Source organism: Cherax quadricarinatus, chromosome 68 (assembly GCF_038502225.1).
Source record: "Cherax quadricarinatus isolate ZL_2023a chromosome 68, ASM3850222v1, whole genome shotgun sequence".
Lineage (NCBI taxonomy): Eukaryota > Metazoa > Arthropoda > Malacostraca > Decapoda > Parastacidae > Cherax > Cherax quadricarinatus.
The window spans coordinates 18,819,367-18,836,638 of NC_091359.1; the positions used below are offsets into that span (position 1 = coordinate 18,819,367).

The following is a 17,272-nucleotide window of genomic DNA, read 5'->3' on the forward strand; positions in this document are numbered from 1 at the left end:
GGACAAAGACAGGATGTTCCAGGGAGGGGACACAGAAACAAGAGGCCACAATTGGAAGTTGAAGACACAAATGAGTCAGAGAGATATTAGGAAGTATTTCTTCAGTCATAGAGTTGTAAGGCAGTGGAATAGCCTAGAAAATGACGTAGTGGAGGCAGGAACCATACACAGTTTTAAGACGAGGTTTGATAAAGCTCATGGAGCGGGGAGAGAGAGGGCCCAGTAGCAACCGGTGAAGAGGCGGGGCCAGGAGCTAGGACTCGACCCCTGCAACCACAAATAGGTGAGTACAAATAGGTGAGTACACACACACACACACACATATATATATATATATATATATATATATATATATATATATATATATATATATATATATATATATATATATAATATAATATATATGTACACACACACACCTATCGTGACGCTGCTGCAAGAGGTGCACCAGACAAGTGGTCACACGTGGCGTAAGACTGGTGCATAATATCAAGTCAGCAGTACATAAAAAGTCTTGACCAGGCTGGTATATAAGGAAAGACTTGCAGTGTATCCTCACACCACAGTCAACCTACACTACACATGGTAAGTCATATATGGATATTTGCTTAACTTATGCAAGACAAGACACGGGATTGTTTCATTAAAAACAAATTTGAAAATAATATGAATATTTCCTTTGGTTTATGTAAATTGGATTCATTTATAATTAATACAATTTGAGAAGTATTTAATGATGCATTAAACAAGTAATAAATCTTAATTCTTGGGAAGAGTATATATACATATATATATATATATATATATATATATATATATATATATATATATATATATATATATATATATATATATATATATATATATATATATATATATATATATATATATATATATATATATATATATATATATATATATATATATATGGGAGCAAGGGGCTAGTAACCTCTTCTCCTGTATATATTACTAAATGTAAAAGGAGAAACTTTCGTTTTTCCTTTTGGGCCACCCCGCCTTGGTGGGATACGGCCGGTGTGTTGAAAGAAAAGATATATATATATAGGATGGGGTCCACCTCTGGTGTAAATTGTGGGACCCATAGCCTCGGAGAAGTGGATGAAAAGGCTTCAAGGAAGAATATTTGGATTTCTTCCTGAAGCAGTTTGAATATTCCACTTTAGGAATATTTTATTACATAATATGGTACAGAAGATTTAAGAGATACATTGTTAATATAAAGGTGGCATGTAAGGTACATGTTATATATATATATATATATATATATATATATATATATATATATATATATATATATATATATATATATATATATATATATATATATATATATGCAAAACAACCACTCTGAAAGAATAGAGAAATTCCAAGCGCTTTCGTGACTACTCACATTATCAAGGAACTATGAAAGTAAAGCATCCAAGGAAGCTATATAAGGGGTCTGTCCATTATTATTATTATTACAATCAAGGGGGAAGCGCTAAACCCGGAGGATTATACAGCGCCTGGGGAGGGATGTGGAAGGCATTCAGGCTTAATTTGGGGAACTGGAGCACAGATCCAATTCCCTAAATCAAGAGCCCCTCACCAACATCAAGGAACCTTCCTTGAGGGGAGGGGTCTGTCCAACACCTCACTATCAGATCCCACAACGGTTCAACACCTGACGCGCGCCGGCCCAACTGGACAGGTCCTTTGCACAACTCACCAACAAACTATTCTACCCAAGAAAATTATTATTTGTCCAGTGTATTATTAAATTCTTCCCAAATTCTATTAATTATAAATGGATCTAATTTATATAAACCAAAGGAAATATTCATATTATTGTCAAAACTGCTTTTTATGAAACAAGATTCAATTATATTCCTGTCGACCATGGACTTGCTTGATACTACTTTCTCAACTTTTTGAAAATCAATTGGATGGTTAAAATCTCTTACATGAATAAATAGAGCATTGGAATCTTGTCCAGTTCTAATGCTATATTTATGTTGTTTTAATCTTAGTTCGAGATTTTTACCAGTTTGACCGTAATAAACTTTATCGCAAATTTTACAAGGAATCTTATAGACACATTCATCAGCATTTTGGGGGGAATTCTTTATCAAAAGTTTTTTTACTGTATCAAGAATTCCCCCCAAAAACCTGATGAATGTCTCTATAAGATTCCTTGTAAAATTTGCGATAAAGTTTATTACGGTCAAACTGGTAAAAATCTCGAACTAAGATTAAAACAACATAAATATAGCATTAGAACTGGACAAGATTCCAATGCTCTATTTATTCATGTAAGAGATTTTAACCATCCAATTGATTTTCAAAAAGTTGAGAAAGTAGTATCAAGCAAGTCCATGGTCGACAGGAATATAATTGAATCTTGTTTCATAAAAAGCAGTTTTGACAATAATATGAATATTTCCTTTGGTTTATATAAATTAGATCCATTTATAATTAATAGAGTTTGGGAAGAATTTAATAATACATTGGACAAATAATAAATTTTAAAATTCTTAATTCTTGGGTAGAATAGTTTGTTGGTGGGTTGTGTTAAGGACCTGTCTAGTTGGGTCAGCGGTCCTGCTGCAGTGTTCTCTTTCTTATGAGTCGCGCGTTAGGTGTTGCTTTGTTGTGGGATGTGATAGTGAGGTGTGGGCTAGACCCTTTATATGCCTTCTTTGATGCATTACTTTTATTGTTCCTTGATAATATGAGTAGTCATGAAAGTGCTTGGAATTTCACTGTTTTTTCGCAGTGGTTGTTTTGCATATATATATATATATATATATATATATATATATATATATATATATATATATATATATATATATATATATATATATATATATATATATATATATATATATATATATGTGTGTGTGTGTGTGTGTGTATATATATGTATATATATATATATATATATATATATATATATATATATATATATATATATATATATATATATATATATATGTATATGTATATATATATATATATATATATATATATATATATATATATATATATATATATATATATATATGTATATGTATATATATATATATATATATATATATATATATATATATATATATATATATATATATATATATATATATATATGTATATGTATATATATATATATATATATATATATATATATATATATATATATATATATATATATATATATATATATATATATATTTAATATAGGGAGGTACCACCACTAGAACTGGACTGGGGAGCCTCATCCTCAGAGAAGGCAATAAACGCACCTCAGGGAAAACTCAAGGTGCTCCCCGGAGCTGTTTGAATATTTTCTTCTCCTACCCCCCCCCTATATTTTTAAGCTATGTGTGAACTTTATTAATAGACAGAATACATTGATAGAAAACACAAAAATGAATACAATGGTACAATATATCAAAGGTTATGAATCTCTTCCACCTCCTTCAAAGCTGGATGCAAGACCAGTATGCAGTATGCATTTCCCCTCTGGATGGTCATGTTGAGGCGCTGGAACATGAAAGTGGCTGCTCTTGGGTCCCTGGTGGTGCTGATGAGTCTGGAACCCATTTCTTTAGGAAACGTGTGGCATGTTTTCCCCATGATCCCAAGGTCTCTGATCCCACTGGGACAAATTGATACTGTTGGGTTACGTCCCTGTACTTGCTGATCTTGTTCTCCTGCTTGTAGTCAGCAGCTCCTCTCTGTCACCCAACATAGAGCTGTAGCAAGAGTTCTCTTTATGATGTCGTTGACCTCATTGTGTCTTGTATGCCAGCCCTTGGTTTTGGAACAGTTAAGACCATGTATACCATATTGGTCTACACGTATATTCCGTGTGAATTGAGGCAGCAAGACGCAGGACACTGCAAAACGGAGGGTCTTAGGGTCGAGGCGCGTTCCCATTGCCGATATAGGAACTGTTTGGAAGAAGTCCCCGGAGTGATGTGCGCTCACAGCTTGCAGACGGGCAATCTCCCTGTCTGATGTTGCAGCCCTGAGCAGGTTGCCAAGCACCATCCCAACTTGACAGCTTGTAAGTCAGTGTGGCACTAGGGTTTAGTGCTGGAGCAGCAAGAGTCTCCTATTCAGTGAGGGCACTGGCATAGTTAGGGTTCTGTATTCCTGCTAAGTCACTGAGGTTGTTAGGAAGAATTTGTCTTTTTAACTCGTTTGATGCTATGGAAGAGGATAGGAAAGCTGGTAGAGCAACCTGAGAGGATCTGCGTACTCCCAGCCCCCCAAGCCTGACCGGAAGTGAGGCTTGCAACCACTGTCAATCTTCAAGGGAAAGATTCAATACACTCCCTAGCATGGTCTTAAGGAGAGTGTCATGTATATATATATATATATATATATATATATATATATATATATATATATATATATATATATATATTATATATATATATATATATATATATATATATATATATATATATATATATATATATATATATATATATATATATATATATATATATACAAAACAACCACTGTGAAAAATACTGACTTTCCAAGCGTTTTCGTGATTTCTCACATTATCAAGGAACTATAAAAATAAAAGATCAGAAGACATATAAAGGAGAGATTACACCTCGCTGTTAGCTTACAACACCTGACGCTCTATGATGACGTGGGTGAGGTGGTCAAGGACCTGTCACACACACACGCTCTATGATGACGTGGGTGAGGTGGTCAAGGACCTGTCACACACACACGCTCTATGATGACGTGGGTGAGGTGGTCAAGGACCTGTCACACAAACGCTCTATGATGACGTGGGTGAGGTGGTCAAGGACCTGTCACACACACGCTCTATGATGACGTGGGTGAGGTGGTCAAGGACCTGTCACACACACACGCTCTATGATGACGTGGGTGAGGTGGTCAAGGACCTGTCACACACACGCTCTATGATGACGTGGGTGAGGTGGTCAAGGACCTGTCACACACACACGCTCTATGATGACGTGGGTGAGGTGGTCAAGGACCTGTCACACACACGCTCTATGATGACGTGGGTGAGGTGGTCAAGGACCTGTCACACACACACGCTCTATGATGACGTGGGTGAGGTGGTCAAGGACCTGTCACACACACACGCTCTGTGATGACGTGGGTGAGGTGGTCAAGGACCTGTCACACACACACGCTCTATGATGACGTGGGTGAGGTGGTCAAGGACCTGTCACACACACACGCTCTATGATGACGTGGGTGAGGTGGTCAAGGACCTGTCACACACACACGCTCTATGATGACGTGGGTGAGGTGGTCAAGGACCTGTCACACACACACGCTCTATGATGACGTGGGTGAGGTGGTCAAGGACCTGTCACACACACACGCTCTATGATGACGTGGGTGAGGTGGTCAAGGACCTGTCACACACACACACACCTGTCACACACACACGCTCTATGATGACGTGGGTGAGGTGGTCAAGGACCTGTCACACACACACGCTCTATGATGACGTGGGTGAGGTGGTCAAGGACCTGTCACACACACACGCTCTATGATGACGTGGGTGAGGTGGTCAAGGTCACACACACACGCTCTGTGATGACGTGGGTGAGGTGTCACCTGTCACACACACGCTCTATGATGACGTGGGTGAGGTGGTCAAGGACCTGTCACACACACACGCTCTATGATGACGTGGGTGAGGTGGTCAAGGACCTGTCACACACACACGCTCTATGATGACGTGGGTGAGGTGGTCAAGGACCTGTCACACACACACGCTCTATGATGACGTGGGTGAGGTGGTCAAGGACCTGTCACACACACACGCTCTATGATGACGTGGGTGAGGTGGTCAAGGACCTGTCACACACACACGCTCTATGATGACGTGGGTGAGGTGGTCAAGGACCTGTCACACACACACGCTCTATGATGACGTGGGTGAGGTGGTCAAGGACCTGTCACACACACACGCTCTATGATGACGTGGGTGAGGTGGTCAAGGACCTGTCACACACACACGCTCTATGATGACGTGGGTGAGGTGGTCAAGGACCTGTCACACACACACGCTCTATGATGACGTGGGTGAGGTGGTCAAGGACCTGTCACACACACACGCTCTATGATGACGTGGGTGAGGTGGTCAAGGACCTGTCACACACACACGCTCTATGATGACGTGGGTGAGGTGGTCAAGGACCTGATGATGACGTGGGTGAGGTGGTCAAGGACCTGTCACACACACGCTCTATGATGACGTGGGTGAGGTGGTCAAGGACCTGTCACACACACACGCTCTATGATGACGTGGGTGAGGTGGTCAAGGACCTGTCACACACACACGCTCTATGATGACGTGGGTGAGGTGGTCAAGGACCTGTCACACACACACGCTCTGTGATGACGTGGGTGAGGTGGTCAAGGACCTGTCACACACACACGATGACGTGGGTGAGGTGGTCAAGGACCTGTCACACACACGCTCTATGATGACGTGGGTGAGGTGGTCAAGGACCTGTCACACACACGCTCTATGATGACGTGGGTGAGGTGGTCAAGGACCTGTCACACACACGCTCTATGATGACGTGGGTGAGGTGGTCAAGGACCTGTCACACACACGCTCTATGATGACGTGGGTGAGGTGGTCAAGGACCTGTCACACACACGCTCTGTGATGACGTGGGTGAGGTGGTCAAGGACCTGTCACACACACGCTCTATGATGACGTGGGTGAGGTGGTCAAGGACCTGTCACACACACACGCTCTATGATGACGTGGGTGAGGTGGTCAAGGACCTGTCACACACACACGCTCTATGATGACGTGGGTGAGGTGGTCAAGGACCTGTCACACACACACGCTCTGTGATGACGTGGGTGAGGTGGTCAAGGACCTGTCACACACACGCTCTGTGATGACGTGGGTGAGGTGGTCAAGGACCTGTCACACACACACGCTCTGTGATGACGTGGGTGAGGTGGTCAAGGACCTGTCACACACACGCTCTGTGATGACGTGGGTGAGGTGGTCAAGGACCTGTCACACACACACGCTCTGTGATGACGTGGGTGAGGTGGTCAAGGACCTGTCACACACACACGCTCTGTGATGACGTGGGTGAGGTGGTCAAGGACCTGTCACACACACACGCTCTGTGATGACGTGGGTGAGGTGGTCAAGGACCTGTCACACAGCTTAACTTCTTTAACTTCTCGAATATAAAACTCTTCCCCAATTTATTAATTATTAATGAATCTTATTTTGCATAATCCTAAAGCAATATTTTAAAATCTCGAAAATTAATGATGGATTTTTGTTTCCTTTTGTTATAGAGAGGGATGCTGTTGTTGATCCATCAGACTGTGTTGGCGAGCCTCTGCAGCGCCGCCTACATCAGTGGCGCAGGTGGAGGCAGTGGTGCCTCTGCAGTTGGAGGTGCTTTTGTAAATGGTGGAGGACGTGGCTTTGGAGGGAGTGGTGGATTAGGTGATGGACCTATTGGAGGTGGTTATGCTGCTCCTGGCTTAGGTGGATTAGGAGGTGGTGGATTAGGTGGTGGACCTATTGGAGGTGGTTATGCTGCTCCTGGCTTAGGTGGATTAGGAGGTGGTGGATTAGGTTGTGGTGGATTAGGTTGTGGTGGATTAGGTGGTGGATCTATTGGAGGTGGTTATGCTGCTCCTGGCTTAGGTGGATTAGGAGGTGGTGGATTAGGTGGTGGACCTATTGGAGGTGGTTATGCTGCTCCTGGCTTAGGTGGATTAGGAGGTGGTGGATTAGGTGGTGGACCTATTGGAGGTGGTTATGCTGCTCCTGGCTTAGGTGGATTAGGAGGTGGTGGATTAGGTTGTGGTGGATTAGGTTGTGGTGGATTAGGTGGTGGATCTATTGGAGGTGGTTATGCTGCTCCTGGCTTAGGTGGATTAGGAGGTGGTGGATTAGGTTGTGGTGGATTAGGTTGTGGTGGATTAGGTGGTGGACTTATTGGAGGTGGTTATGCTGCTCCTGGCTTAGGTGGATTAGGTGGTGGTGGATTAGGTGGTGGACCTATTAGAGGTGGTTATACTGCTCCTGGTTTAGGTGGATTAGGAGGTGGTTTAGGTGGATTAGGAGATAGTGGATTTGGTGGTGGATTAGGTGGTGGATCTATTGGAGATGGTTATGCTGCTCCTGGTTTAGGTAGATTAGGAGGTGGTGGTGGTGGTGGATTAGGAGGTAGCGGATTAGGTGGTAGTGGATTACGTGGTGGCTCTATTGGAGGTGGTTATGCTGCTCTTGGTTCAGGTGAATTAGGAGGTGGTGGTGGTGGATTAGGTGGTGGTGAATTAGGTGGTAGTGGATTAGGTGTTGGTGGATTAGGTGGTGGGTCTATTGGAGGTGGTTATGCTGCTCCTGGTTTAAGTGGATTAGGAGGTAGTGGATTTGGAGGAGGTGGATTAGGAGGCGGCAGTGGTGATATTGGATTTGGTAGTGGAGTATCCATCACAAAGGCTTTCCAAGTTCCAATAAGCCCCTCTCTGTTAGTTCAAGGAGGAGGCATCGGTGGAGGTGGAATAGTGGGCGGAGGTTCGAGCATGTACGGCAAATAATTATACCTTGACTCTCGAGGCTGTTGCTCCTTTAAGACTACAAGGAAGACACTTGGCCTCGAGGTTGTTGTTCCTTCAAGACTACAAGAAAGACACTTGGCCTCGAAGTTGTTGTTCCTTCAAGACTACAAGAAAGACACTTGGCCTCGAAGTTGTTGTTCCTTCAAGACTACAAGAAAGACACTTGGCCTCGAAGTTGTTGTTCCTTCAAGACTACAAGGAAGACAGTTGGCCTCGAAGTTGTTGTTCCTTCAAGACTACTAAGGTGACTTCTAAACTGTTGTTCCTTCAATATTACAAGGAAGACAGTTGGCCTCGAAGTTGTTGTTCCTTCAAGACTACAAGAAAGACACTTGGCCTCGAAGTTGTTGTTCCTTCAAGACTACTAAGCTGACTTCTAAACTGTTGTTCCTTCAAGACTACAAGGGTGACAGAAGTTAACCTCAAGAACCACCTTCACTTGTTATCACTCATGTCCATTTCTTGTTGATAGTTTACAGGGCCACTGACAGCTTACGTCGTATCGAGCACTGTCAAGAGCTACTGTACCACAGTTTTCAACCAAATAAAACTTCATTATTTAATATATGCTTTTCGTTCTCCTAGTTTCTCATGTTGTTGTTGCTGCTGTTTATTGTTATTATTATTATTATTATTATTATTATTATTATTATTATTATTATTATTATTATTATTATTATTATTATTATTATTATTATTACAGGGAAGCAATAAAACCCATACAAAGAGGAAAGGAAGTAAAAAGAGAGGAAATGAGGTAGCTGAAGGAAGGGAGGTAGAAGGAGAGAAGTAGAGGGAGGGAGGGAGCTAGAGGGAGGCAGGTAGAAGGAGGGAAGTAGAGGGAGGGAGGGAGCTAGAGGGAGGCAGGTAGAAGGAGGGAAGTAGAGGGAGGGAGGGAGCTAGAGGGAGGCAGGTAGAAGGAGGGAAGTAGAGGGAGGGAGGGAGCTAGAGGGAGGCAGGTAGAAGGAGAGAAGTAGAGGGAGGGAGGGAGCTAGAGGGAGGCAGGTAGAAGGAGGGAAGTAGAGGGAGGGAGGGAGCTAGAGGGAGGCAGGTAGAAGGAGGGAAGTAGAGGGAGGGAGGGAGCTAGAGGGAGGCAGGTAGAAGGAGAGAAGTAGAGGGAGGGAGGGAGCTAGAGGGAGGCAGGTAGAAGGAGGGAAGTAGAGGGAGGGAGGGAGCTAGAGGGAGGCAGGTAGAAGGAGAGAAGTAGAGGGAGGGAGGGAGCTAGAGGGAGGCAGGTAGAAGGAGGGAAGTAGAGGGAGGGAGGGAGCTAGAGGGAGGCAGGTAGAAGGAGAGAAGTAGAGGGAGGGAGGGAGCTAGAGGGAGGCAGGTAGAAGGAGAGAAGTAGAGGGAGGGAGGGAGCTAGAGGGAGGCAGGTAGAAGGAGGGAAGTAGAGGGAGGGAGGGAGCTAGAGGGAGGCAGGTAGAAGGAGGGAAGTAGAGGGAGGGAGGGAGCTAGAGGGAGGCAGGTAGAAGGAGAGAAGTAGAGGGAGGGAGGGAGGTAGAGGGAGGCAGGTAGAAGGAGGGAAGTAGAGGGAGGGAGGGAGCTAGAGGGAGGCAGGTAGAAGGAGTGAAGTAGAGGGAGGGAGGGAGGGAGGTAGAGGGAGGCAGGTAGAAGGAGAGAAGTAGAGGGAGGGAGGGAGCTAGAGGGAGGCAGGTAGAAGGAGAGAAGTAGAGGGAGGGAGGGAGCTAGAGGGAGGCAGGTAGAAGGAGGGAAGTAGAGGGAGGGAGGGAGCTAGAGGGAGGCAGGTAGAAGGAGGGAAGTAGAGGGAGGGAGGGAGCTAGAGGGAGGCAGGTAGAAGGAGAGAAGTAGAGGGAGGGAGGGAGCTAGAGGGAGGCAGGTAGAAGGAGGGAAGTAGAGGGAGGGAGGGAGCTAGAGGGAGGCAGGTAGAAGGAGAGAAGTAGAGGGAGGGAGGGAGCTAGAGGGAGGCAGGTAGAAGGAGAGAAGTAGAGGGAGGGAGGGAGCTAGAGGGAGGCAGGTAGAAGGAGGGAAGTAGAGGGAGGGAGGGAGCTAGAGGGAGGCAGGTAGAAGGAGGGAAGTAGAGGGAGGGAGGGAGCTAGAGGGAGGCAGGTAGAAGGAGTGAAGTAGAGGGAGGGAGGGAGGTAGAGGGAGGCAGGTAGAAGGAGGGAAGTAGAGGGAGGGAGGGAGCTAGTGGGAGGCAGGTAGAAGGAGGGAAGTAGAGGGAGGGAGGGAGGTAGAGGGAGGCAGGTAGAAGGAGGGAAGTAGAGGGAGGGAGGGAGGTAGAGGGAGGCAGGTAGAAGGAGGGAAGTAGAGGGAGGGAGGGAGGTAGAGGGAGGCAGGTAGAAGGAGGGAAGTAGAGGGAGGGAGGGAGGTAGAGGGAGGCAGGTAGAAGGAGGGAAGTAGAGGGAGGGAGGGAGGTAGAGGGAGGCAGGTAGAAGGAGGGAAGTAGAGGGAGGGAGGGAGGTAGAGGGAGGCAGGTAGAAGGAGGGAAGTAGAGGGAGGGAGGGAGCTAGAGGGAGGCAGGTAGAAGGAGGGAAGTAGAGGGAGGGAGGGAGCTAGAGGGAGGCAGGTAGAAGGAGAGAAGTAGAGGGAGGGAGGGAGCTAGAGGGAGGCAGGTAGAAGGAGAGAAGTAGAGGGAGGGAGGGAGCTAGAGGGAGGCAGGTAGATGGAGAGAAGTAGAGGGAGGGAGGGAGCTAGAGGGAGGCAGGTAGAAGGAGAGAAGTAGAGGGAGGGAGGGAGCTAGAGGGAGGCAGGTAGAAGGAGAGAAGTAGAGGGAGGGAGGGAGCTAGAGGGAGGCAGGTAGAAGGAGGGAAGTAGAGGGAGGGAGGGAGCTAGAGGGAGGCAGGTAGAAGGAGGGAAGTAGAGGGAGGGAGGGAGGTAGAGGGAGGCAGGTAGAAGGAGAGAAGTAGAGGGAGGGAGGGAGCTAGAGGGAGGCAGGTAGAAGGAGGGAAGTAGAGGGAGGGAGGGAGGTAGAGGGAGGCAGGTAGAAGGAGAGAAGTAGAGGGAGGGAGGGAGGTAGAGGGAGGCAGGTAGAAGGAGGGAAGTAGAGGGAGGGAGGGAGGTAGAGGGAGGCAGGTAGAAGGAGAGAAGTAGAGGGAGGGAGGGAGCTAGAGGGAGGCAGGTAGAAGGAGGAAGTAGAGGGAGGGAGGGAGCTAGAGGGAGGCAGGTAGATGGAGAGAAGTAGAGGGAGGGAGGTAGAGGGAGGCAGGTAGAAGGAGAGAAGTAGAGGGAGGGAGGGAGCTAGAGGGAGGCAGGTAGAAGGAGAGAAGTAGAGGGAGGGAGGGAGCTAGAGGGAGGCAGGTAGAAGGAGAGAAGTAGAGGGAGGGAGGGAGCTAGAGGGAGGCAGGTAGAAGGAGAGAAGTAGAGGGAGGGAGGGAGCTAGAGGGAGGCAGGTAGAAGGAGGGAAGTAGAGGGAGGGAGGGAGCTAGAGGGAGGCAGGTAGAAGGAGAGAAGTAGAGGGAGGGAGGGAGCTAGAGGGAGGCAGGTAGAAGGAGAGAAGTAGAGGGAGGGAGGGAGCTAGAGGGAGGCAGGTAGAAGGAGAGAAGTAGAGGGAGGGAGGGAGCTAGAGGGAGGCAGGTAGAAGGAGAGAAGTAGAGGGAGGGAGGGAGCTAGAGGGAGGCAGGTAGAAGGAGAGAAGTAGAGGGAGGGAGGGAGCTAGAGGGAGGCAGGTAGAAGGAGAGAAGTAGAGGGAGGGAGGGAGCTAGAGGGAGGCAGGTAGAAGGAGGGAAGTAGAGGGAGGGAGGGAGCTAGAGGGAGGCAGGTAGAAGGAGGGAAGTAGAGGGAGGGAGGGAGCTAGAGGGAGGCAGGTAGAAGGAGTGAAGTAGAGGGAGGGAGGGAGCTAGAGGGAGGCAGGTAGAAGGAGAGGAAGTAGAGGGAGGGAGGGAGCTAGAGGGAGGCAGGTAGAAGGAGTGAAGTAGAGGGAGGGAGGGAGCTAGAGGGAGGCCGGTAGAAGGAGGGACGTAGAGGGAGGGCGGGAGCTAGAGGGAGGCAGGTAGAAGGAGGGAAGTCGAGGGAGGGAGGGAGCTAGAGGGAGGCAGGTAGAAGGAGGGAAGTAGAGGGAGGGAGGGAGCTAGAGGGAGGCAGGTAGAAGGAGGGAAGTAGAGGGAGGGAGGGAGCTAGAGGGAGGCAGGTAGAAGGAGGGAAGTAGAGGGAGGGAGGGAGCTAGAGGGAGGCAGGTAGAAGGAGGGAAGTAGAGGGAGGGAGGGAGCTAGAGGGAGGCAGGTAGAAGGAGGGAAGTAGAGGGAGGGAGAGGGAGGCAGGTAGAAGGAGGGAAGTAGAGGGAGGGAGGGAGCTAGAGGGAGGCAGGTAGAAGGAGGGAAGTAGAGGGAGGGAGGGAGTAGAGGGAGGCAGGTAGAAGGAGGGAAGTAGAGGGAGGGAGGGAGGTAGAGGGAGGCAGGTAGAAGGAGGAAGTAGAGGGAGGGAGGGAGCTAGAGGGAGGCAGGTAGAAGGAGGGAAGTAGAGGGAGGGAGGGAGGTAGAGGGAGGCAGGTAGAAGGAGGGAAGTAGAAGGAGGGAGGGAGCTAGAGGGAGGCAGGTAGAAGGAGGGAAGTAGAGGGAGGGAGGGAGCTAGAGGGAGGCAGGTAGAAGGAGGGAAGTAGAGGGAGGGAGGGAGCTAGAGGGAGGCAGGTAGAAGGAGGGAAGTAGAGGGAGGGAGGGAGCTAGAGGGAGGCAGGTAGAAGGAGGGAAGTAGAGGGAGGGAGGGAGCTAGAGGGAGGCAGGTAGAAGGAGGGAAGTAGAGGGAGGGAGGGAGCTAGAGGGAGGCAGGTAGAAGGAGGGAAGTAGAGGGAGGGAGGGAGCTAGAGGGAGGCAGGTAGAAGGAGGGAAGTAGAGGGAGGGAGGGAGCTAGAGGGAGGCAGGTAGAAGGAGGGAAGTAGAGGGAGGGAGGGAGCTAGAGGGAGGCAGGTAGAAGGAGGGAAGTAGACGGAGGGAGGGAGCTAGAGGGAGGCAGGTAGAAGGAGGGAAGTAGAGGGAGGGAGGGAGCTAGAGGGAGGCAGGTAGAAGGAGGGAAGTAGAGGGAGGGAGGGAGCTAGAGGGAGGCAGGTAGAAGGAGGGAAGTAGAGGGAGGGAGGGAGCTAGAGGGAGGCAGGTAGAAGGAGGGAAGTAGAGGGAGGGAGGGAGCTAGAGGGAGGCAGGTAGAAGGAGGAGAAGTAGAGGGAGGGAGGGAGCTAGAGGGAGGCAGGTAGAAGGAGGGAAGTAGAGGGAGGGAGGGAGCTAGAGGGAGGCAGGTAGAAGGAGGGTAGTAGAGGGAGGGAGGGAGCTAGAGGGAGGCAGGTAGAAGGAGGGAAGTAGAGGGAGGGAGGGAGCTAGAGGGAGGCAGGTAGAAGGAGGGAAGTAGAGGGAGGGAGGGAGCTAGAGGGAGGCAGGTAGAAGGAGGGAAGTAGAGGGAGGGAGGGAGCTAGAGGGAGGCAGGTAGAAGGAGGGAAGTAGAGGGAGGGAGGGAGCTAGAGGGAGGCAGGGAAGTAGAAGCTAGAGGGAAGGTAGAGGGAGTAGAGGGAGGGAGGGAGCTAGAGGGAGGCAGGTAGAAGGAGAGAAGTAGAGGGAGGGAGGGAGCTAGAGGGAGGCAGGTAGAAGGAGGGAAGTAGAGGGAGGGAGGGAGCTAGAGGGAGGCAGGTAGAAGGAGGGAAGTAGAGGGAGTGGAGGGAGCTAGAGGGAGGCAGGTAGAATGTGGGAAGTAGAGGGAGGGAGGGAGCTAGAGGGAGGCAGGTAGAAGGAGGGAAGTAGAGGGAGGGAGGGAGCTAGAGGGAGGCAGGTAGAAGGAGGGAAGTAGAGGGAGTGAGGGAGCTAGAGGGAGGCAGGTAGAAGGAGAGAAGTAGAGGGAGGGAGGGAGCTAGAGGGAGGCAGGTAGAAGGAGGGAAGTAGAGGGAGGGAGGGAGCTAGAGGGAGGCAGGTAGAAGGAGAGAAGTAGAGGGAGGGAGGGAGGTAGAGGGAGGCAGGTAGAAGGAGGGAAGTAGAGGGAGGGAGGGAGCTAGAGGGAGGCAGGTAGAAGGAGGGAAGTAGAGGGAGGGAGGGAGCTAGAGGGAGGCAGGTAGAAGGAGAGAAGTAGAGGGAGGGAGGGAGCTAGAGGGAGGCAGGTAGAAGGAGGGAAGTAGAGGGAGGGAGGGAGCTAGAGGGAGGCAGGTAGAAGGAGGGAAGTAGAGGGAGGGAGGGAGCTAGAGGGAGGCAGGTAGAAGGAGGGAAGTAGAGGGAGGGAGGGAGCTAGAGGGAGGCAGGTAGAAGGAGGGAAGTAGAGGGAGGGAGGGAGCTAGAGGGAGGCAGGTAGAAGGAGGGAAGTAGAGGGAGGGAGGGAGCTAGAGGGAGGCAGGTAGAAGGAGAGAAGTAGAGGGAGGGAGGGAGCTAGAGGGAGGCAGGTAGAAGGAGGGAAGTAGAGGGGGAGGGAGGGAGCTAGAGGGAGGCAGGGAAGTAGAAGGGAGCTAGAGGGAGGCAGGTAGAGGGAAGTAGAGGGAGGGAGGGGTAGAGGGAGGCAGGTAGAAGGAGGGAAGTAGAGGGGGAGGGGCTAGAGGGAGCTAGAGGGAGGCAGGTAGAAGGAGGGAAGTAGAGGGAGGGAGGGAGCTAGAGGGAGGCAGGGTAGAAGGAGAGAAGTAGAGGGAGTGAGGGAGGTAGAGGAGGCAGGTAGAAGGAGGGGTAGAGGGAGGGAGGGAGCTAGAGGGAAGGAAGAGGGAAGTAGAGGGAGGGAGGGAGCTAGAGGGAGGCAGGTAGAAGGAGAGAAGTAGAGGGAGGGAGGGAGCTAGAGGGAGGCAGGTAGAAGGAGGGAAGTAGAGGGAGGGAGGGAGCTAGAGGGAGGCAGGTAGAAGGAGGGAAGTAGAGGGAGGGAGGGAGCTAGAGGGAGGCAGGTAGAAGGAGGGAAGTAGAGGGAGGGAGGGAGCTAGAGGGAGGCAGGTAGAAGGAGAGAAGTAGAGGGAGGGAGGGAGCTAGAGGGAGGCAGGTAGAAGGAGAGAAGTAGAGGGAGGGAGGGAGCTAGAGGGAGGCAGGTAGAAGGAGGGAAGGTGAACTACTGTTATAAATATTAATCATCACTTTCACGGGAAACATAAACACGTCAGACAATATTTACATTATCTTTCTCTCTACCACACCATACATACACACACCCATATCTATATATATATATATATATATATATATATATATATATATATATATATATATATATATATATATATATCATAACAACACTGCGACTAGCCGGGGTATCGAACCCGTGTTGTTTCAGCCTGCGTCATGGTGAGCGAAAATTCACGACGCTTTAACCCACTGGACCACTGTAGGCAAGTACACCAAACGGGGACCTGAATGAAATTAGCTCTGAGGTACCCACACTATCGTATGTCCTCGGATCACGGTCCAACACCTAGCTCTGTTGGATGCATGATCTTTGTAAGACTGTATGGTCCAGTGGGTTAGAGCGCCGTGATATTTCGCTCACCATGAGGCGGGCTAAAACAACACGGGTTCGATCCCCGGCAAGTCACAGTGTTGTTATTGATTAAATACCACTCGTTCATGGTTACTATATATATATATATATATATATATATATATATATATATATATATATATATATATTCTATTTGTCTTTCTTATGTACTCTCGTGTACTTCCATATTTTCTTGTGTATTTTTATTTTCAAAGTGGCAAAAGGTATTTCCAAAAAGGCAAAATTTGCTATTCATCACTTGGGAATTATAATTTCAGGAATGTTTGGCCCATACAATGGTCTCCTGTGATGTATTAAAGTATATTCTTCTGAAAAGTGACTTATACTGGCCAGACAATTATGTAGTTCCTCTCCTCTATAAACTATCCTTGTCTTACTGACAAGGAGGAAGAAATGTGCACAATTTTAAATAATTATATTCTCTCGGCTTTTACTCAGGAAGACATTAACAATATTCCAGTAATTAATTTTTATAGTGAGCCTGAAGAAGATAAATTATGTAACATCACAGTCACTAGTGAGATGGTTGTGAAGCAGATAGACCGACTGAAGCAAAATAAGTCACCGGGTCCTGATGAGGTTTTTTCAAGGGTTCTTAAGGAATGTAAAATGGAAGTCTGTGAACCATTAACTAATATTTTTAATTTATCTCTTCAAACAGGTGTAGTGTCTGATATGTGGAAGATGGCTAATGTTATTCCTATTTTTAAAGCAGGGGACAAGTCGTTACCATCTAATTACCGCCCAATAAGCCTGACCTCAACTGTAGGCAAATTACTAGAGTCAATTATAGCTGAGATTATAAGAAGCCATCTCGATAAGCATAATCTGATTAATGATACTCAGCATGGATTCACGAGAGGCCGTTCCTGCCTAAATAATTTATTAACCTTTTTCAGTAAAGCTTTTAAGGCTGTTGATCACGATACAGAATTCGATATTGTTTATTTAGATTTTAGTAAGGCTTTTGATGGAGTACCACATCAGAGACTGTTAAAGAAAGTGGCAGCTCATGGCATTGGGGTAAAAGTGCTGTCATGGATCGAATCATGGCTCACCAATAGGAAGCAGAGAGTGTGCCTAAATGGGGTTAAATTCGAGTGGGGATCTGTAACAAGTGGCGTTCCACAGGGATCAGTCTTGGGCCCGTTGTTGTTTATAATATATATCAATGATCTTGATGAGGGAATTACAAGTGATATGAGCAAATTCGCCGATGACACAAACATAGGTAGGATAATTGATTCAAACGAAGATGTCA

General features: G+C 47.8%; 1 protein-coding gene across 1 annotated transcript; it reads left to right on the forward strand.

Moving 5' to 3' along the window:
- Positions 1 to 576: 576 nt before the first annotated feature.
- Positions 577 to 9,164, forward strand: LOC138854743 (uncharacterized). Its single transcript, XM_070099521.1, has 2 exons — positions 577 to 585; positions 7,342 to 9,164. The coding sequence occupies exons 1-2, from the start codon at positions 583 to 585 to the stop codon at positions 8,596 to 8,598; spliced, it is 1,260 nt and encodes a 419-aa protein (XP_069955622.1). The 5' UTR covers positions 577 to 582; the 3' UTR covers positions 8,599 to 9,164.
- Positions 9,165 to 17,272: the final 8,108 nt, after the last annotated feature.